Source organism: Psittacula echo, assembly GCF_963264785.1.
Source record: "Psittacula echo genome assembly, chromosome: 7".
Lineage (NCBI taxonomy): Eukaryota > Metazoa > Chordata > Aves > Psittaciformes > Psittacidae > Psittacula > Psittacula echo.
This window is the reverse complement of record NC_137740.1, coordinates 31,375,227-31,397,034: the sequence shown is the minus strand read 5'-3', so window position 1 is coordinate 31,397,034 and position 21,808 is coordinate 31,375,227. Positions and strand designations below refer to the sequence as shown.

Genomic DNA, 21,808 nt, shown 5'->3' with positions numbered 1-21,808 from the left:
ACTGTAGTATAGGCTTGCAGCTCTTTAACAGGATAGTATATTTTTATTTAGAGTATTTGCGAATGAAGAACCAACAGGTTTCTGAAAATTGCTTCCTACTAATAAATCAAACTAAAATCAGGGTTAAACTGGTATATTATTTACAAAAAATGTTTGTCCAGATCTTGGTCTTTACAGAATGGTAAATTACTTTAGAATGTATGAAACATTTTTTTATGTTATGAAAAAATTACACCATCAATTCCCATGGTAATTTCAAATTGAATCTCTTATTTCATGGAAAAATGTATTTATGCGACAGAAATCTGTGTAACTTTAGGCAAGCCAATTTGTAACTATTGGGCATATTGTCAGGGCAACTTTGTTATACTCATGAGGCTATTTCTGCTGAAACTATGCGTACTGCTGCCCTAAAAGCAATAATAGTGTTGAGCAAAATTTAACTTGGAGGTAAAGAACTAATTAGTTGTACTGCTAAGCACGCATTTTGTATTTTTTTTTTTACTCTTCTTCAATTTATCATGTTTTAATAACAGATGAAAAAGAGTTAGAAGTCCTCCGCTAAACTATTCAAAACTATTATAGTAAATGAGATGGATTTGAGATGCATGGAAAATACTAATGAATTTATCATGAACCCTTTAAAAAAGAATCCTTTAAAAAGAATATAAAAATATGATATTGGATATCAGGTCTAGTCCTCCTAGGATGAGTAAGGAAATCGCGACTCAGAGGTCATACTGCAATGTACAGTGATTTATTGAAGTCCAAATTTAATTACTGTCACTATCTAAAACTGACATGACTTTTGCTTTTTTTTTTAATAATATTTATCTATTAGTTAAAGTGGAGTTAATTCTGGTTTAGATTAGTATAAAGGAAGCTAATTTTATTTGCTTTAACTTTCCACCATTCTGATATAATGTTTAGTAAGTATTTATGGAGTAAGTCAATGCAAGTCTTAATGTGAAGAAGCTTAGAATTAACATGACAGATTCAAATGGAACTGCTAACTTCTATATGAAAAACTGATTATACAATCAAATTCATGTAGTGAGCCTTTGAGACACACACCAGAAAATCTACAAACACCACTGGGAAATGAATATTATCTATCTTTACTCTGTTTACTTTATAAAATTGAAAGGAAGAATTTGGAAAATCTCCTATCAGAGGTGTGTGTTTTTGTTCTTTTTTTAAAAAAACAAAAACAAAACAAAACAAAACAAACAAACAAAAAAACCCCAAAAAAAACCCTCAACAACCCAACCAACCAAACCCCAGAACAAAATAAAAACCACATCTGACCAGGAAAATATCTATAACCACCAACCAAACAAAACCCCAAACAAAACCCAAACCAACAACAACAACAACAAAAAGCCTTGAAAAACCAAAACAGTGGAATTTAGGCAGTGGAAATGCTAGAGTATTTTACTCAAAAGCCCTTGAGCAAATATAAATATGCTTGGATCAACTAATTGCATGCAAATGAAGATCACTTAAAAAAAATAAGAAACAGTTCCTATTCTGAATACTAAACAGAATCTTATAGAAAGACTATAAAAAAACTTACTCATCTGGTGGAGTTAATTGGGATGTGGTTTAAGCTGATGCGGTATAACCTGCATTTGTCAAGGGATAGGATGAATTTCAGCCAGTTTCTTAAAATATAATTTCAACTTTTAAAAAAATTTCCTCTTTCCAGTTCAAATTCTAAACCTAAATGTCCTGTATTTTTTTAAAATATAAGTGGTAAATATCAAAATTGTACTCTGAGCAATATCAGATTTAGTAGTTAATTTAAATGTAGTTGATTTAAATGTTCATATAAATTCTTAGTAGGCAGCTCCATAGTTTTTCAGTTACAAACAGGAGTGGGGATAGCTTTCTATATATACACTTTGCATTTCTTTTCCCTATTGGTAATTTTTTTCATGGATTTACACTCTGATATGGAATAGAAATGGATTTGCCACCGGATCGTCTTGGACATGAATCACCTCCTGCAGGTCTTCTTTCTTTCTATTATTGTTATAGGGATCCTACCATTGCTAGTTTTCCAATTTATGTACTCCAGTGACGAATTTAAATTATGTGTGATGAATCTGTGACAAGTAACTCTTGTGAAACTGAGATTTGTTTGTTTAAAATTAGGCTGGCAAGGCATGTAAACATGTGCAATTTTTACTGCTCAGTGAAGTAGTTAATTATATTTTAAAGTATAAATGTGGATCGAAGTACTTTATTGATTCAGAACCTTTAAAGTTGTCTGACCTGTAGTGTATTGGGTATTTCATAGCTGACTGTACAATTAAACTTTGACTCCAGGGGATATTTAGGTTTAAATTTCTCATTAGAAAGTAATTCTGAAGTGAGGGTTTTTTTCTCTTGACAAGCACAAAGAATGCATGAAGAGGTTAAACATAAATTTTATTCTGGAATTTAAATCAAACTTTTATGCACTGTTTTTGTCATTCATTTAGATAAATGAATGTTAGACGTATACTGGTTCATTGCTGAACTTCCAGTTGATCTTTGAATCTTCGGCAACCTTTCTTTCATTTTTTCTAGGTTCTATTTATATAAGAAAATACCTTTTTTTCCTTGTTCCAGTCTCTTCTAAATTATCTTCAGAAAGACAGAGACAGCAATAAGATACAGAGTTATGTTCTACAAAATCCCATTAGTATCGAAAGCTCACTCTGTGGATCCTCAAGTATTAAATTTGGCAGCTACTGAATACTTTCTCACACCAATAAAGTGACTTTTGTTAAATGAAATTGAGACAAAATCACAAAAATAGATGCTGAACAGCCTGTTCAATTACCAAGAATACCCCTCTACTTATTGTAGTATACTCATTACTGGTGGGATGATGGTCTAAATTCCCAGTTGCCACGTATTGGTGTAGCCCCACTGCAGTCTGCATTACTTAGTTGGTTCATGTTATTTGATGATTTCTTTCCAGATCTGATGATACAAAATAATACCTGATGATATAAAATAATCTCTGTGTTGGAAGCTTTATTAGAATTTAATTCACAGTATTTATGTCAACAAGTAAGTGATGTATTTTACAAGCAGGGCTTTGCTTGGAGCATAACAATAAAATGTGAATCTTTCTCTGGCTTGCTCTGTGTTGGATATGTTTTTAACATTTTCCAGAGGAACAGAGCAAAGAGGCATCTCTCAAGGTATAAATTCAGGGGTCTCAGTACACTGTTACTCTCAAAATGAGGATTTAGAGCGTCTTTTGTGTATCAGGTTACACTTACACTTCCTGTGGAGTCTGCTTCTGGTCAGACATGGTTAACCTATTCATCAAGGATTTTGGAAATAAGAGATTTCACTTTGTGTGTGGTTTTTTTTTTTTTTTTTTTTTTTTTTACTTATTTTTGGTTTTAGAATAGCCAGTGCTCCTCTATCTGGGCTTGATCCCTGCATTTTACTTGCAGTTTTCTTGCTTAGTTAACTGTAGCAATGGAGCAACATAGATACCGAATGTAAACAATTACTTCCTGAGACATACTCGTGCCCATAATGGTTTGGTGGCAACTTTGGAAAGACTGGGCCCTACTCTTATTTTCCAATTTAGTCTGGCTTGGGAGTTTTGCATCCAATTTGGAACCTGCATGTTTTACCCTGTGAGCAGCAACCACATCCATCTGTTTCATCATGTAAAGAGCAGAGACAAACACTTTGATGGTGATGGTTGAATGTGCATCACAAGATAGCAACGCATTGTTCTGAAGGAATGGTCTCAGAGAGAGGTTCACACTGATACACTGAAGAGGAAGCATCTCAAAACGTTACAGCCAGACAATTAAGATACAAATGATGTATGCAATATGGTAGTATAACTGCACATCACACATACATGATGCAGAGATGGCTATGGGAAATACTCACTTTTTCACTTGATTCTGCTTCCTTTTGGCTTCTGCACCCCTTTGGTGCATAGCAGGGAAGTAGGTATTTGTGTTTAGTGGAAGAAATTACACTGACTAACAGATACAAGCATTTTACTCATCAGTTTATCATAAGACTGCTGCTGAGTAGACTGACAGACAAAGACTACAAATAGTGCATTAAACATTTAATGAACCCAGGCTGAACTCCTGGCCCTATTGAAGTCAATGGAAATTTTGCACTTTTTTTGAGGGGGAGTGTGGGGTAGAAGGGGCAGCATTTTCTGTTTGTTTCTAATTGTTTGTTAATCACTTAGTAGAAAATGAGAAATGATGCCTGAAAGGGAGCATCCTTTTCCTTTGTGCAACTGCTTTGTAGGCATTAGAGTTCACCACAAGCAAAGTATGGTCTCCAACAGGGGCTGATAAGGAGATTGCCAGACCTGGTTTCCAATGGAGTAGATGATATTTCTATAATGTGTGTGTAATATTAGAAATCAGAAATAATATGTATGTGTAATATTAGTGCTGGGCATCTGTGATGCTCCATAAGAGAAGTACATGATAGCTGTAATCCTAAAACATGAAAGGAATAAAACAGGATTGTGGATTGTGTTGAAGGCTCTCACGTAAAAACAATTATATGTTCAGATTACTACCATTAAATGTCCTGATGAGTAGGAACAACTTGTGCGCACTAAGTATCGATGGTAAACTCATTTGCTTGGGGAACAAATTAATGTATGTAAGTGATGGAAGGGAATAAAATTCATTCTTGTAGTAAGATGGAAGTGGTGTGTTTTATGGTAGTGTTCAGTCATGGTCTTCAAGAAACCGAAGAAACCACGTAAAGTTCAATGGCTGCTCCCAGGTGCAAGGTCTGGTGGTGTGACATTACATTTTTCAAGTAGAGTTGTAGGAATGAAAGCAATGAGGTGTGCAAAATTAACATCTGACCTGGACCAGGAGTGAAATCGCAGTGAGAGCTTAGGGATGGGACCTGAGACACTGTAAATGACACTACTGTGAAGTGATTGTTTCTTATTTTATATATGCATTGAATATGAGTATTATATATTTGCACTGCAGGTATTTGTGGTGTGAATATCAATGGCATAAATTGTAACTAAAATTTTAAACTGGTTGCAAACAACCTTCTGGTAAGTGACGTACACTGTACTTTTTACAGACCCCTTTATTTGGGGGGAAAAATGCATTTCAGTTTAAATTTTCAAGTCAAAACATCTAACTCCCAAGCGACTGCACCGTCTACCCCACGCTATTTCCCCCGCGTTGGTGAGGAAACGTGGTGCCGCTGGTGCGAGCTCCTCGGGCAGGGGGTTCAGCCCGGCCTGCCGCAGCTGCCGTTAGGCACGGGGAAGCCGAGGAGCGGGTGAGGTTCCCCCTAGCCGTGCCTCCCGCGGAGGTTTGGCCTTCCCCGTGCGCCGGCCAGGCCGCCCGCCGTGCCCCGGCCTGCTCGGGGCCCCGCGCTCCGCCCACCTGTGATGCCATAGTAAGGAGGGGCTTTTCCTCTGCAGACTCCTCCCTCGGAATCTCCTTCATCACCATGGCAACAGCCTTATCTGCCGCCCTAGCGCCTTTCCCCTACAACAGCGAAATCAACAATGGCGCGAGTCAGCAGCGAGCCGGGCAACCACCGCGTCCCAACACACCCCAGAACCGACCAGATGTTGGCGGCTGGAACCAAAGCGTGGTTGAAAGTAGAATACACAAACACCGTCCGAAAATGGTTACAGTGACAAATCATTCGTGAATCTGGCAGTTAACAGCGTGGGAGGGGCCTAGCCATGGTCATGTGGCTGTGTCAGAGTTGCCCCAGTGAAGTCACTAGGAACACGGCAGTGCCATGCTGGGGCTAGACCTGCTGGAAATACTCCAGGGCCAGCACAAGGGTTTGGACCTCCTGCAGGGTATGGTCTCCATATGAGATCCATATCAGGGTCAGTCCCCTGAGGTAATTTTAGTTACCCAAGCGTTTAAATCTGAAATACCTGGGTTTGTTTGGGGTTTATTTATTTAGTTTTCTATTTATTTTTCTGTAAAACCAGCATTGAGCTGAATTTACAAATAAAGCGCAGTTCCTCGTAGTTCACTGAGGCAAACTCTCCATGAAATTCGAATGTATAAGTCTGGGCCCACAGTGGCTATAGCTCTAGTAACATCTTAAAAAGCAATTTACATCATATAAACAGTCTGGGGTTTATTTTTGCTAACAGAATATATGGAGCCAAATTCTGCCATCATAGCCATTGTCACAGTTCTCCCCAAAATGGCCAATGGTGTTGAATTTAATGTAAGGATTTTTTTTTTTTTTTTAATTTTTAAACTTCACTTTAAATTCACGTACTACATTGTAAATATTCAAGACAAAAGTAAAATATTTCAACATTATTTAATATTTTAGCCAAAGAAAAATGCAGCAACATTGTGCCATGCTCCCTTTGAAGCTATAACTTTTATATAAGAAGGGTATTTATCTTCTTGATTTCACACAAATTTCTGTATTTTGAACTCTTGCAAGTGACAGAGATAGTCTGAGCATGCACAAAAAGCATAACAGCAGAACTATATTATGTTAGTGACCCTGGGCATGTCCTTAATATTACACTATAAAAGCTCCCATTGATTTCCATGGAAGTTTTAGCTGTGCAAAGACTGCAGGATCTGGCTCCATAAAAGCAACATTTTCCACTAAACTTAATATATTTAAATACTTTATAAGTCCATTAACAGAAGGGGTTCTTTGCTACCACATCATATACTAGAACTACTTTCACTGTCATGGTATTCTGTGTCCAATGAAAACATCCTCTATTGTTTGCACTGAACTACAGGTTGTTTCAGAAACATTTAATCGGTTGCAGGTAAAACCATTACATACTATTGTGGGTTTTGAAGAAATTTTATTAATAGTCAAGTTAATCTTAGGTTAGCTTGCTTGTGCAACACATCACAGTTACCCTACAGAGTTCTTTGCATGCTGCAAGAAATTTTCAGAGCAGAAGTGTCATAAAAGATAAGCATGCTGGATTTGTGATGCCTTTGATATCCAAAGAACTGCAAAGTCACTGTAAAATTAAATATATTTAATTCAATGAGAGTTACTTCTAATTGGTAACCATATCAAAGGTTCTTGGCCAATTATGTATTTTCTTTGTTCGTGATTCATATGACATTCCAGGTCCATGAAGTTTGTTTCTAGTATGACGCATGGAGCTATCCTTAGCTAGCACTAATAACATGCTATTTGATCTTTAGAAAATGTAGTCCTTTTGTGCTGAGTGCTAGAGCAAAATAGTTTATCAGCTAGAAAGGATGCATTGGAAAGCATGCAGTGCTTTTTATTTCTTGCAGAGTAAAAACCCACCAAAGCAAAGGTCAGGTCACTTTTGTGAAGACAGAGCCACTTTTTCTTCAAGGTTTCACCTACTGCCTGAAAAGAGTCATGATACTCGTATTAGTGCCTGCTGTTAACCTTTCATTAATGTAACTGCAAAACCCTGGGAGTGAGTGGTTGATACAATGCATAAAATCTGTCTCATCAGTTTACAGTGGCTATCGTACAATGTAGAATAGTAACCTGATGACTAACTGTGCTATTTTTTATGAGCAGACTTCGTATATTTGCTAGTCAAAGCAAGTGATTTGATATAACTTTCTTTATTAGGTCTTTTTTTTAGCTTTCCTGTAAGACTGCATGTGAGTCAGGTTGATTTATTTATACGTGGTCTATAGTATGAAAAACATTGTTCCGAAACAAGAAGTTAGTAGGCAATTTCCTGGATACCAAAGAGAAAGGCACTGCAGTGAAATAGCTTAAATTCTCTGATTCTGGTGGAGGGATACACAGGTGCCAAATTCATTGGAAATCCAGTTCTTAATTCTGGTGGCAAGCAATGGATATTGTTGTCCAGTGTGAGGTATGTAAACTTGAAAATTTTGGTCTCTGCTTGCCATAGTGAATATTATGTATTCAGTCCTTGCCTATGGAGTGATTAGGGAGAAGAATTGGAGAGGAATAAAAGCAGGTGTTATATGTCTAGAACACCCTTGTTACTGGTGTGAACTGTAGCTGAAATGATAATTGAAATGATAATATCTAGCACATTTATTACAATAACCATTTTATTTTTTAATATATATTTTGTAAAAGATGCTGTTTACTTGGCCTCCTTCAATATTAAGTGTTGTTTCTTAGTGTTTTGGCTTGCCATGTGTTACAGTAGTGTATTGCTCAAACCCTGTAATTCTGTAACAGCTAATTTTACACTTGCCAGGTCTTTAAAATGAACATTTTGTTGATAGCGCAGATTTGCATATAGGTTATTTTCTCATGTAAACAACAGTTTAGTATTTCATCATTCCCTATTTGTCTGCAATATATAGATTGAAACAGTCGTGATGCAGAGCGTGACAACCAATGTACAAAACAAGACAAACATGAATTGATGAAAAAAAAATATATAATTTCTTTACATGGAACGTACTACTTAAGAAAACATGTCAGTATTTTGTTATTCAATACACTTAAAGAGAAACAGTCCCTTTAAGTGATATCTGAGTATTCCCATGATGCTAAATATTTATAATAGAATAGGGTTGAAAACTTAATAAGGGTTTCTCTAGGTTTGTCCTTTGGGATCGGATAACGGATAGCAGTAAACATTTTCAATGGAGTATACTGATTTGCCAAGATTTTGTAAGGAAACAATATATTTTTTTTTTCCTCCAGCTGGTCTTTCTGAAAAGTTACAAATTAAATTTTGTACAAGTGTACAAGTCGCACTATTTAGAGGTGGCAACTAGTAGTGAGTATGTAATTAAGCTACTGTAAGAGCATATTGATATAAATTTCTAGGACAGCAGACGGTTGGTTTTGTGTGGTTTTGGTTTGGTTTTTTTGTTTGTTTTTTTATTTTTTTTTCAATCAGCGATGCAAATATCTTTGTAACTGTGCTCACGTACAGTAAATCTTATCTTCTTTAAATATATGGGACCAATAGATCACCTTCAAGTCATGATGGGCAGATTAGTTAGAATGAATACATGGTCACAGAATCATAGAATGGTTGGGCTAGAAAGGACCTTAAGATCATCTAGTTCCAGCCCACCTGCCATGGGCAGGGACACCTCACACTAAACCATGTCCCCCAAGGCTCTGTCCAACCTGGCCTTGAACACTGCCAGGGATGAAGCATTCACAACTTCCTTGGGCAACCTGTTCCAGTGCCTCACCACCCTCTCAGTAAAGAACTTCTTCCTTATATCTAACCTGAATCTCCCCTGTTTAAGTTTTAACCCATTACACCAATACCTGAAACATTACTGTTTGGTGGAATAATATATAAATCTGTAATTCTTCATTACAGCGGTTTGCAAATCTTTTCTCATATGTGAAAAGCCAACAGCCAATGCCATGTGAATATTTAACATTTTGGCATTAACATTTAAAACTGTAATGGTTAATTACAGGAATTCTTTGTCATCTTCTATGCTATAAAAGGATTTTTATCTAAATTGATAATGTAAGTTTGCCTTTGACAAGTATTTAAGGTACGGGAGTCCCAAATTCACCTTTCAGGAATATTTTTACCACTTATTCTTGTGAGAAAGTGAACAGAAAGAAATTGAGTGATTGGGTGATTATTTCTTTTTTAAAGTATGCATAAAGAAATTATGCCTTTATATAAACTTGTGCTTTTCTATTTATTTTCCGAAGATCCTAGCAAGCTGTTCCCGCTTTACTTGACACTAAATGCCTCTCTATTCACTGAGCTATTGGAAATCATCTCAACATGGGCATGTTTAAAATTAAGCTTTTGTAAAATTCAAGTTTTACCACAGCTTCCTCTGTAAAGACATTTGATAGAAAAAAGTACCAGTGCCAGTACCTGTATGATATCATTACTGATTTCATGTAATATCTCTCCTTTCTGTTTAAGGAGAAACAAAATAACAACTTGCTGTATTTGTGAATATACTCCCAAAAAAATAACCAGCTATCCTGAACTTTTCACATCAGGCTATTGAATAGAAGTGTGTTTAAAAACAAAACAACAACAACAACAAAAAAAACCCACCCAAAACCCACTGAGTACTTCTCAGTCCAGAATGTCTTGAAGTACTGATCTACTCTTTTAATAGCTTTAATAGGTGGGGGAAAGATTTTGTCATAGAATCATAAAATGGTTTGGGTTGGAAAGGACCTTAAGGATCATCCAGTTCCACCCCCTCTGCCATGTGCAGGGACACCTTTCAGTAGACCACATCACCCAAGGCTTTGTCCAGCCTGGCCCTGAACAATGGAGCATTTACCACTTCCTTGGGCAACCCATTCCAGTGCCTCACCACCCTCACAGTAAGGAACTTATTCCAAATATTTAATCTGAATCTACCCTCGGTTTAAAACCATTCTCCTGTGCCATATCCCCACATGCCCTTGTAAAAAGTCCCTCTCTAGCATTCTTGTCAGCCACCTTTAGGCACTGGAAGGCTGCTGGAAGGTCTCCCCAAAGGCTTCTTTCTCCAGGCTGAACAAGCCCAAAGTAAACTTTATGAAAGATACATTACTGGTAACTTCAAGTTGTAATAGCTTTAGTCCTTCTGTGTTAGGATAAAGAACAGATAGAGCTACTGTATGTGTTGAACTTGGGATGCTTGGCTGCTGTCCAGATCCCAAGGCAGCTGATATATTAGACTTACAGAAGTAATTAAGCAGCCTATTCAAAATGGGCTTTAGGCACCACAAATCTTTGTGTTTTGAGCAATTTAGAAATAAAAATGAAGGGACAAATTCTGCTTTACTGTTTAAAATTATGCAGTGCTAACATTTTTACCTCTCAAAATGAGCATACACTGCTATGCAGTGGTACAATGCGAGTTCTAGTGTTCACATTATGACTGTGAGCTCTTGATTTCACACATGATCTGTGTTTATTTGTTCTTTCCTTCTCAGGCTTTTCTGTTCATGTTTTCTGCATGTGTCTGACTTCTAATCATCTATGCTTTTCTACTGATTTCTAGTGGTGTTATATCTTGCATTTTATATATTATTGAAAATAATGACAAACCACATGGTGAAGTACTGTTATGAACCAATACAAGATGGTTATTTAAACAAATTCTGTTTCATCAAAACTCTTGTTAGTTTTTTATTATGAGCTTACTACAGCTCATACCTGAGGTAAATGTGAGCATAACCTCCTTTAAGCAGTGCTCAGTTGGCTGTGGTGTAGACACATATGTCCTGAACTGGAAGTAGTATTGTCAAGGTAGACCAGTTTTCAGGTCCTGAGCTAGTATTTCCATATTGTATGTGCATCTTTAGAGCCTTTTGTCAAACTTTCTGTTGTCTTTCTGGACTCATGACCTTTATTAGCTCATTCTTATGAGATTATGATGAAATATGCTGGCTGTGGTGAAGGAATCAGGGATAGGAAGGCTTGGCTAAGAAGTAATTTATAGTGAAACAGCTAAATCCATACTGAGTTCAAACTTTACATCTTTCATGTCCTTCTCTTTTCATTTGCATATTGCTAGAATAACAGATTCAGTATCAGATTTCAATATTATGGGAAGACTTTACTGCATACAAGAAAATTGGCACAGAAGAAGATAATAGCTGATAAAAGGTTAATCAGCACAAACATTTACATTTACCTTCTTTGGCTTGTGTTTATGTCCTTTTAAATGTCAATACAAGTGGTTTAATTGCATTCCAGTTTGAGAAGCATTAGCACTGAAATGGCATTGTTAGGTTTTCTGTTTATTGACCGTCGGTAACTGTTGGATTACAGTTGCCCTTCCTTTAGAAGCTGTCTCATTTTGATGCTTATAGGTTAACTCTGAAATACAGTTGTATTTGACTTCAACAATTTCAGCGAATAGCTGTAGAATTTCTTTTCTCTCTGCTTAGTCTGTGTCAGGGAACATTGTGAAATCATTTGATTTAGCAACTGGCAACTTCAGATTTGTTCTGTAGTCTTCAGCAGAGAATTAATACTGAAGTTTTTTCTCTCCCTCAGTTTGAATTAATTTTATGTTGACTTCAGTATCATAAGCCCTACTCATAATGTACAGATAATAACAGAATTAGTTTATTACTATGAAAATGCATGTACTGAATTAGAATAAGGCATTCCTCTAGCACTTACTAGTTCAAGTGAAATTCAAGGAGCACAGATAATTTTCAAAAGAGACTGGTGACTAATGTACTGTCCATCATCTGAATATGTGTTGACTGCGCACATAATGACTCGCTTCTTCCCAGTGCATAATGTATTATTCTTTAAAATGTAGGGGTTCTTTACCTCTGAAAGCTGCTACGCAGTTCTTAACGGGTTTGTTTCATGAAATGTTCAGAGAACCCAGACTAACAGTCTGTGGCAGAAGTTGTAAGATTAATGGCTACACAGTAAATCTGACATGCTATTTTGATGCACATGTAACTGATAAAACATATTCTCTTGGTATGACTTAAAGTTTTAGAATCAGAATCATAGAATGGTTAGGGTTGGAAAGGACCTTAAGATCATCTAGTTCCAACCCCCCCTGTGCACTTCTTTGCATGTTTTCTTTAGTGGAGTTTTCCAGGGTGGAGTTCATGTTGAGTGAAGGGCTTCAGCAGTGGCAGGCACTAATGATAAACTTAGGAGCACAGAGAGCTCCTGGAACATGTCGGTCAGACAGGATCTGCCATGGTGTGTGTGTGTAATGTAGAGCTTACTTCCATGGCACAGAAGTGAAGGTAGTGTAATTCTGATGACATTTATTCACATGTACAAGCAGTTGGGCATTACATTTTATGTGGTGTTTTCGAATGATAATTTAAATTCCACTTCCTACTAAAGAAATAATACCACTTTAGTGATGTGCATGTGTTGGAACTGTGATAGTTTGTCAAGAGTTCACATCAGTGAGAAAGCAGTAAAATCTGTGCCTTAAAACATTTGGCACACATATATTCTGTTTAATAATTACCAATGTTTCAGTAAAAAAGAAACTGTGTAGGAGATAGTTTTCAATAATCTTCCATATGCTCATCTTGAGATGGGAGATGGGAGCACAGTCTAGCAAATTTTCCTTATATTCCTCTGCTGGCTCACAAGATGAGCCAGATGTTGCAGCTGACACAAGTTGGTCACTGGACCATAAATACCAAATGGAAGAATTTATGATAAATACATAAGGTTTCTTATTAGCATACAGTATGCCCTCTTCCACATACTGTTCTTAATATACCTTAAGAATTAGTCAAAGATGTATGTAGATATGAAGCATCTGTCATTGACCTGTCATTTTCACACCCTGCCCCAGACACAGAGGATGTTAATCCAGAATGTTGAGTAAATTAATACATCTGATATCAATGGATTATAAGTAATCTGTGGACATGTAGAACTCTTCTATGAGTGCTAATGCTGTTCAAGATGTAATGCCACAGCTTAGACTAAAGAGATTTGATAGTAAATTGAGTAAACAGGACAGTTAGAAAAATACATACATAGCATGTGCTTTTTTATAAAAGAATTGTTTAGGAAGAGCAATGAAACTTAGAGGTGGGGTTTTTTATCTGGAAAAATCCAAGGCTTATCAAAGCAGATATGCAGAATAGTCTTTATAGAAAATTCAGATTATAGAACATTGTCCTGAGCTACCTGAAGATTACAAAACAACTGTTTCTGAGGCTGTCATATAAAATGTTTTATAGATATAGTGATGGGATAACTCTCAGTGAAATTAATAACTGTTCTTATTTAACCTCAGACAATGGCTTAAGCTACAGAACTTGAGACAAGCATTTAACTTTTTGTACACTTGTCACAAATGTTTATAGATGTTGGGAATGTTCCTTATGACAGTTTTGCTTGGATCTGCTTCTGCATTATCTGTGCCTCTAAGTCTATTACTTAGAAAGAGGTTCCTGCTTGCTCAGGTGTGGTGTCCTGAAAGTCAAAACATTACTTTATTGATACTAATATAGGAAAGGCAGTGTTAACCGGAACAAAATGTGGAGTTGTGGCATAGCTTAAACATTCCTGGATATTTATAAAAAAAAAAGACAGATCCAGCTGTTCTCAAAAACTGTTGTACATTAACTGTTGTGTCTTGATGTTGCGGAAATTTCTCAATTAAAAAATGCCCTTAGATGTGGCAACATAGAAGTATTTTGGCCTCATGTAAAAGGTGACCTCTGAGTCACTCACAGCAATCTGTTTTCAGTCTCAGACTCCAACCTTTGCAGAGAAAAAAGTGGATGATCTCTGGGTAGAGATCAGTCTGTGGGTTGGTTCTCTTTTTTAATACTTCTTCAGTTGGGGCCAATGAGACTTTGAAAGTGTATGACAATACTTTTATGTATGCATAAAAGACAACTAGAAGTGTAACTGTGCCTGGAATATGATGCAAGTTCTTCTAAAAAAGTAAGTGATGCAGGTTCTGATGTTAAAATGGTATAATCTGTGCTCTCTCTGCCTGGAACATAAAGAAATGTGTAATTTCCCCCCCCCCCCCCCCCCCCCCCAGTGTTTGCAAGCTTAAGTACTTTGTTGTTCTTGTTCCAGGTATCATTATAAAACCATTCACTTCGCAGTTGTATGCCTGTGTAGCCAAAAAAGGACTTATGTCACATTAGCCCAATATTCTTATTTGTGGGTCCTTCCTCTAGATTGGGCAGAGATTTAGAATGAGAAAAAGAAAGGCAAAGAAAAAAACAATTTAAAGGAAAAAGAAATCTCTTATAGAGCTAAAAGAAGGTTCTGCAATCATACTAATCCAGTCATATCCTATAGCTGGAATTCTGTGGAGTCTTGAGATCATTTAAGTCCTGAAACTATGGTTTTCTGCACAGAAAAGAACTGGCACACCTGTAGAGAATATAACAGAATTTTTTATCAAAACCACTGGATGGACATCGCAGTTGTCTCTTGTTTCCTCTGGCTTTTACATTGCCAGATTTAAAGAGCCTATATTGTTTATTGTAGCTGTAAGGATGGGTTTACTCTTGTTTTAATAGCCTTTAAAGAAGGTGGTATTATTTAGAAAAGGTGAAATTATGTTGAATAAGGGCAAATGTTCAGATGCCCTGTTACCTCAGAGGCAGATAAAATTTTGCATACTGTTTTGGATAATATGTGTTTTCAAATAAATGAACTAGTGCAAGTCTCGTGCTAAATGCCTAACTTCAGAACCATTTCAAACTTGTATTACCTCTAAAATGACTGTTATTTTGATCTGATTTTGTTTACGAATGCAGACAGCTTGGACACAGAAGACATTTTGTAATGTATTCTCACCAGTATTAATCTGTTATTGAAGATTAGGATGAAAATCTCAGGATTTGAGTCTTATAAATCTGGGGTAAACATTATGTGATCAGAATCCATGCCTTGAATTTAAGTCTTTTGTAATTTGTGAATAATAATTACAGAAAAAGATTGAATTCTGTTTAGGATTTTTGTTTTCTACTCTTAAACGCCTTGCTCAAATGCTATGCAAAAATAATGGATTTTTTTCTTAACATAGAATGTTAAAATATATTTAATCCCAACATAACAACATATGTGATTCTACTATGTCAAGGGATATAAAGGTGGTGAGGGAGAGAATGAATGGAACAAAAAAGTAAACCAGGGTAGATGGAGGGTTATGATCTATATTGTCTTGAAGCAGATTGCTGTTATTTCTTCATCAGCCCTATGATTAGACCTGTGCGTATTGGATAATAAAAGCTTATCATACTAGATGGCAGGTTTGAAAACAACAGACCAAGGTATGTTAGGACTTAATTTTCTTTACCTCTTTGAGTCGTCTCCAGCCATCATTCTGAATGCTGCCAGGATAGTTTTAGCACTTTCTCTAATACAAACATTTGATTCCCACCATAATATAAACATTTTATACCCTGGAATATATTATATTATTTTTCTGCTGCAACCTTAAGATTTGAATCCTTTCTAGTGAATTGAGATAAACGTAGAACTGTTATAGTGCTTTGGTAATGGGGTTTTATGATGTATCACTGACTCCAAATTCATTCTGTGTCTCTTGTGCTGTGTGTTCTTGATAACAAAGATTTCTGAATCTTTGTGTATATGCTAGAATAAAACTCTGCTTTTTTACACACAGTAAAATATGTTTACCCCCTTATTTTTATTCCCTAAAAATAGCAGGTTGCCACTTATCATACAGTAGCAGTGGTAGATGGGGCACTGGAATAACAGTATAACTGCAAAATATCTTCATGTCCCTGATCTGGAGTTGGCCTCTGCACACAGTTTCAGCTTTGGAATGATCTCATCTGAACTACCGAAGTATGTTAATGCTGCAAAAGCTGCATTAACAGTATTGTATAAGCCCATTTAGAGAGGATTATGCTACTGTCCCTTCATTTTGCCCCTCATTTATCATAGAGTTTGGAAACCTTCAGGAAGTGAGTTCTTAAAATTGAGGTATTAAGGATGTACTCTTAAAAGATACTCCTGATTCTTTGATGTGTACTATTAGTGTGAAGAATGGACTTTTCTATTAGTAATACCACAAAAATGCTGTAATTACAGAAATGAAAAGGTGTAGGTGCACTAGTAGATAATTGCTTTTAGTCCTCATCAGAAGTTCAGCTGTCTTGGACAATTAAAAGGTCATTCTTCTATCTTTATTTTGTAAGATAATTTTTCAGCATAACAGTAACATCATTTATACAAATCTGCTCATTTGTATATATTTGTAAGTATTCAGTATTCTTCTTGGCTTCGGTGGCTTTAATTTCATTTTACATCCATGATGGTAATTAGCATTTGGCTTGTTCTATAAGGAGCTGAAAGCAGTATCTCTATTTCCAATAGCAAGCACATCAGTGATATCAGATATGCTCTGTATTGTTCTGTCCAAACAGTTATTCACCCTCTCCTATATCAAGTTACTGCAATGCAGTCAAAAGCACTGTTTTTCATCATTTTTTTTTACCTGCGTATTTATTTGTACTTAAGTTAAAGGATCTATTAAAAAAAAAAAAAAAAAGAAAAAGTACTTAGTTTACAGGTTTTTAAAATGTATACTTAAAAATTATATAGTAATGTTTATAAAGTACACTACGTTTTGCAGTCTACATATGCTTATGTTGTCAGGTTCCTCTTTAGAGAAGTAAGGTATCTTTTTTTTGGTCCCCCCCCCCCCCTTCTGTAATTCAACAGGATTTCAAAACACCATTGTTTGCTAACAGTTTGGGGATATCTACAAGTCCACAGTATAACTAAAAAGGTGCTGACTCCACACTGTAACAACTATTTAAACCAGCTTCGTTTGCCTGGTAGGGTAATAATTTTGCTTAATAATAACTCTGCGATTACCTACAGCATGATATCTGCGACCAGGTAGTAAAAAGAAGCTGCTAATTGTAAATGCCTCTTACAGAGGTTCTTGATCCTCCAAACGTCTTAATTAAAATTTTATATGCAAAGAATTGTTAAATCATCAGTTATGCTTGCTGTGAAGCTTCCTTAGCACTTTCTTGGGCTGTAAATGATACTGCTTGTATTTCAAAAGTGGCTTTTGGTACATAGAAAATCCTTGGATGTGCTGTTGTGCTAATTAGCGGACTCTGCCTCTTCAGCTGGAATGTCAAAAATAATGCCAGTCTGTCCTATGTAGTTAAAGCTAAACTAGATCTTCCCTGTAGTTCAGGGCATAGCAACCTAATGCTGTAGAGTTTAAGCTATTGTCAGAAATATTTCTCCTCAGAGGCTCTATAAAAAAATGAATCTGTATTACTGTTGTAGTCCAGTACTGTATGCTGCTTGTGTCCCTTTCCACAACAACACATTCATTTAGCACAGACTGTTCTTGAACATCAAAATAAATCTTGGTCAGGTGGAAGAGTAGGCATGAGTTAACCACTCTCTGAATTCCTTGCAGACAGCCTCAATAAATGTGCTTACTATCAAAGAATTAGCAAGCTAGTATCTGAAGGAAAGTAGTGCAGCAGCTTGCTGTGTCTGCTATTTGTACTGAGTAATAGACCAGGGTGTAGCTGACAAACACATGGAGTGGAGCATGGCACCCCAGGGTGGGTGAGATAGGTGTTAGCCTTGGGTGTAGAGGATAAGTGGTGGAATTTCAAATATACCTATCTATATGTATCTTGACTTCTGTTTCTACTTACTGAGGAGAGCAACTGAGCCAGTATTTGAAAAGAAGCACCAGTTTGCTGGTGGTTTAGTCCAGCAGTAATTCACTATATTGTCTCCTGATGGGTTTAGGAAGAGGGTACAGTGGCCTTACATAGCTTTTCTAGTGATGATGGTCTGACTGTCTGAAATTGGTCTATTCAGGCAGCACTTTAAATTTTGTGTTCACTGAAACACACTGCTGCTTCATTTCACTCTGAAACACTTGTAAATAAGAAAATCTTGATCCAAACTTGACTCTTTACCATTAAGCTTTAGACACTTCATGTTGATGAAACCCCAGTGAAATTATGTGAAAGATGGCATTGTCAACTCAGATTGATAAAAATTACTTGAAAAAATATGTAGGCATATGCTTAGACTGGCAAGGACTGCAACATTATTATTCAGCCCAGAGAGCATAAGCATAATTGAGGAAGAAAGAAGCTGTCGCAGATGGTGATAGCAGTGAGAAGCCCAGTGACGTGCTTCAACTGAAAGTTTGCTATAGGGGAGTTGCTGAGGTACCAGAGAAACTGCCAAAAGCTCAGGCTGTAAGAAACTTGCTTATTAACTAAACAAAATTGCATATTTGTAAAGAGAGTGAATCAAATCATTCCTTGATATGGAGATATATTTATGAGCAGAGGAGTGAACTGAGAAATGTGTCTTTGTCCCAAGGGATCGGTGCTAGAAAGCATCTGGCAGAGATGAGGGAATGAGGATTTCCAGGAGGGAGGCAGCCTGTGGTATCGACATGATGTAGCTCCTGCATGGTCAGGGTGAGGAAGGATTATTTATAATTATGTAAGATGCCTCATAGAATCAGAAAATACCAGTGCTTTCCTGTAAGGGAGGGTGTTACCTAGGCTGCCTTGTTTAGAACCCTGCCAAGCTGTGGCTGCTCTATAGAGGCTGAACTAAGAGTGTTCACAGCATGGCCAGGATTTTCTTTTCCCCCTTCTGTTCACACCTTAACATGAAGCATCCACGGAGTCATTAGCAAACAATAAAAAATTCAAGCAGCTGATTCATGCATGGTCAGTGAAGTGGGAAGGGATAGCTTAGAGCTATGTTCACACACTTCTTCCTGAATTGCACTGTCCTCTCATCAGCTGCACTTGATGTTTTTCACACATTTTGTCTCATTTTATTAATAGAATAAGTTTCTTTTTTCTTTGGTCAGTAACAGGGCCAATGATTGAAGACACTTTGGCTAACGTAGACTGAAAACTTGTTCTTATTTCCCAGTACATCAAAGGCCATCCCTTTCAAATGTTACTGTGTTTCCTGAAGGTGTTGGAAAAAACCCTCCCTATTTCTTTCATGTCCCTGTTCTCCCACAAGCAGAGAAATAACTCCTTGTATGCCTGCTGAGTCTGTTGCTGTTTTCTCCAAAGGGTTGGGAATTCTTTTTGTCGTCATTTTTGTCAATGCTGACCTTTTATTTCTTTATTGCCTGTGAGAATATAGTTTAAATTTTACTTTTCAAGAATGAAAACTCAACAACATTATTAACTGTGTATTATTTCTGCATATGGGCTTTTTATTTTATTTTTTTTTTACGCTCTCTAAACATCCTGAAGATAACAGAGGCTGTGAATTTTTAGAAATTCTCTTCAAGATCTGCTTGCAAATGTGAAAATACGTGTGTTAGTTTTCATACATATAGATAGATGGAAATCAATTAATGAGAAGTTGTCTTCTGTGCAAAAGTGAGCTTTTTGAGAATAAATGCAGATCAGACATGTGCAAGAAAAAAAAACAAACCTGCTTGTATTTTGTGCTCCATTTTCAAATTTCTGAAGTTTCCTTGTTTGTTTGTGAATCAAAGGCTATGTGTGCAATTTTCTTCCTGAGCACAAGAGAAGGATCAAGAACAAACGACAGGATTTTGTTTGTCTTGTACTTGCCTAATTTAGAACTCCTGTTACCAAGTGTGACTTGTTTGTGACTATTTCAAGCTAGCTATTTAATAAGAAGTATTACGGATGTCACCAGAGCAGCAAATTATAGATGACTTTAAATTGTTACCAATACTGTAGGAGCTAAGAAAAGGAGGACTTTCTTTGCAAGGTTTTGAAACAAGGAGTTTTGGTACCATTAAGAAAGTAGCTTTAAGTTTCTAGCCTTTATGGTACCATGTGATGTAGTAATTCTTAATAATTCATAGCTTTTAAGGTTATAATATTTCACTTACCTTAGTTCACTTCATATATAACCAATCTAAATAAATTCTTTGTTTCGTACATCACTTGTATCTCACAGAGAATATCCTAAAATATATATATTTGTAATGCAAAAAGTCAATTTGTGGAATTTGTAATATTTTGCTTGTGGAGCTCCCTAGTGCTGCTCTTCAGTGAGAGGAATGTGTTTGTTGTCTGCCTGACCTCTCAGCTCAGACTTAGATTGAGAGACTGACTTGCTCCCTACTCCTGCCTCATGAGGTACATCTACCGAAAACATTCTGCTCTTCACTTAATCATATCTGTGCTTCATTTCTCCAGTGCAGTAGATAGTGCAGAATATTCCTGCAGGCAATGATGGCATTAGTAGATCTGGAGAGGAATGTTTTATTTTAGAAAGCTGCTACCTTTCTTCTCCTGGGTCCACACAGTTGTGATGTTGTGCAGAGAGGGTTTAGTGAATTTTCAGTTCTGTTCTGCATCTCCCTTCAGTAGCCTTATGATTCAGTGCTGGCCTTCCTATTCTTTTCTTTTCCTTTTTTTTTTTTTTTTTTTTTTTCTTCTTCCCCTGCTACTTTCCTATTCTTTATAGTACAGCCCTAAAGGTAGCAGAGAGCCTGCTATCACAGTGCTGTTCTGCTGTATGTAACTGTTGAATTACAGATAACCACTTGCTACCTTTTTCAAGTTACTACTTCTATAAGCCCTTCTAGGAAGTAATCTATAAAATTGTAATGAAGGCTGGTCTTTGGCCCTTAATTTTACTTTACAATAGATGTATCAACATTTTAAATTCATCCTCTGAGAATTACATGTTGAGTCAGAATCTCTATTATAGAACTAAACTTAGATATTTCCATTTCATTTTTTGACTAGCAAGAGGTTTGTCCTGATATGTATTGCCCACTAGTCTGAATATCATACCTAGAAGCAGCAGGTAGTATTCATAAAGCAGGATGTGAAATATTCTCTAATGAAAAAGCCAAGTTAGAATTAAACTTTGAGCCAGTAAAGCACAGCTGTGGCTTCTTAGGAACAAGTATTATATTGCAGCTATTGTACAATGTTGACATTCCTCCTAACTTGTTCATATATTGATTTCATATCTTTGTTTAGAAAAAGATGTGTGAATGGTCTGGAATACTGAGCACCTTACAAGATGATCTGAATAAAGCAATGTCCAGTGACAGTGGACAATGGACAATGACAATAAAGCAATGTCCAAAGACAGTGTCCAGTGTCACTTAGCAAGAAGACTGCTGGGACCTCTGCTCAGTTATCATTTTGCGTGCTATGGGAATACGCTTATAAAAGTTCTGTTCATATCCAAATTGCATGTGCCTCTTCCAGTGTGTGAGTAGTTGTCTTTGGTTTATTGGCTGGCTGGCAAATAATGAAAAAATTTCTGTTCTCAGACCCACAACTAAAGTGACTATCAGTCCAATGCAAAATTATGAAAATATTTAGCTTTGGATCAAGTGTGATGTTTTATTAAGTCCACGTCTGTCTTTTTTTTTTTTTTTTT

General features: G+C 36.5%; 1 protein-coding gene across 5 annotated transcripts in view; it reads right to left on the bottom strand.

Moving 5' to 3' along the window:
- Nucleotides 1-21,808, bottom strand: part of PEX5L (peroxisomal biogenesis factor 5 like) — a gene marked incomplete at its 3' end in the record, with an annotated part of 109,788 nt that overhangs the window by 36,193 nt on the left and 51,787 nt on the right. For 2 of the 5 annotated variants that reach the window (XM_080623679.1, XM_080623681.1), the window contains exons 2-3: nt 7,300-7,365; nt 5,412-5,516 (exon numbers count right to left, since the gene is read on the bottom strand). In XM_080623679.1, the coding sequence (XP_080479805.1) occupies nt 5,412-5,516; nt 7,300-7,365 (171 nt within the window). Of the gene's footprint in view, nt 1-3,912; nt 3,952-5,411; nt 5,517-7,299; nt 7,366-21,808 lie in introns of those variants that run through there. The other 3 variants (XM_080623680.1, XM_080623682.1, XM_080623683.1) reach the window with 2 other exon arrangements.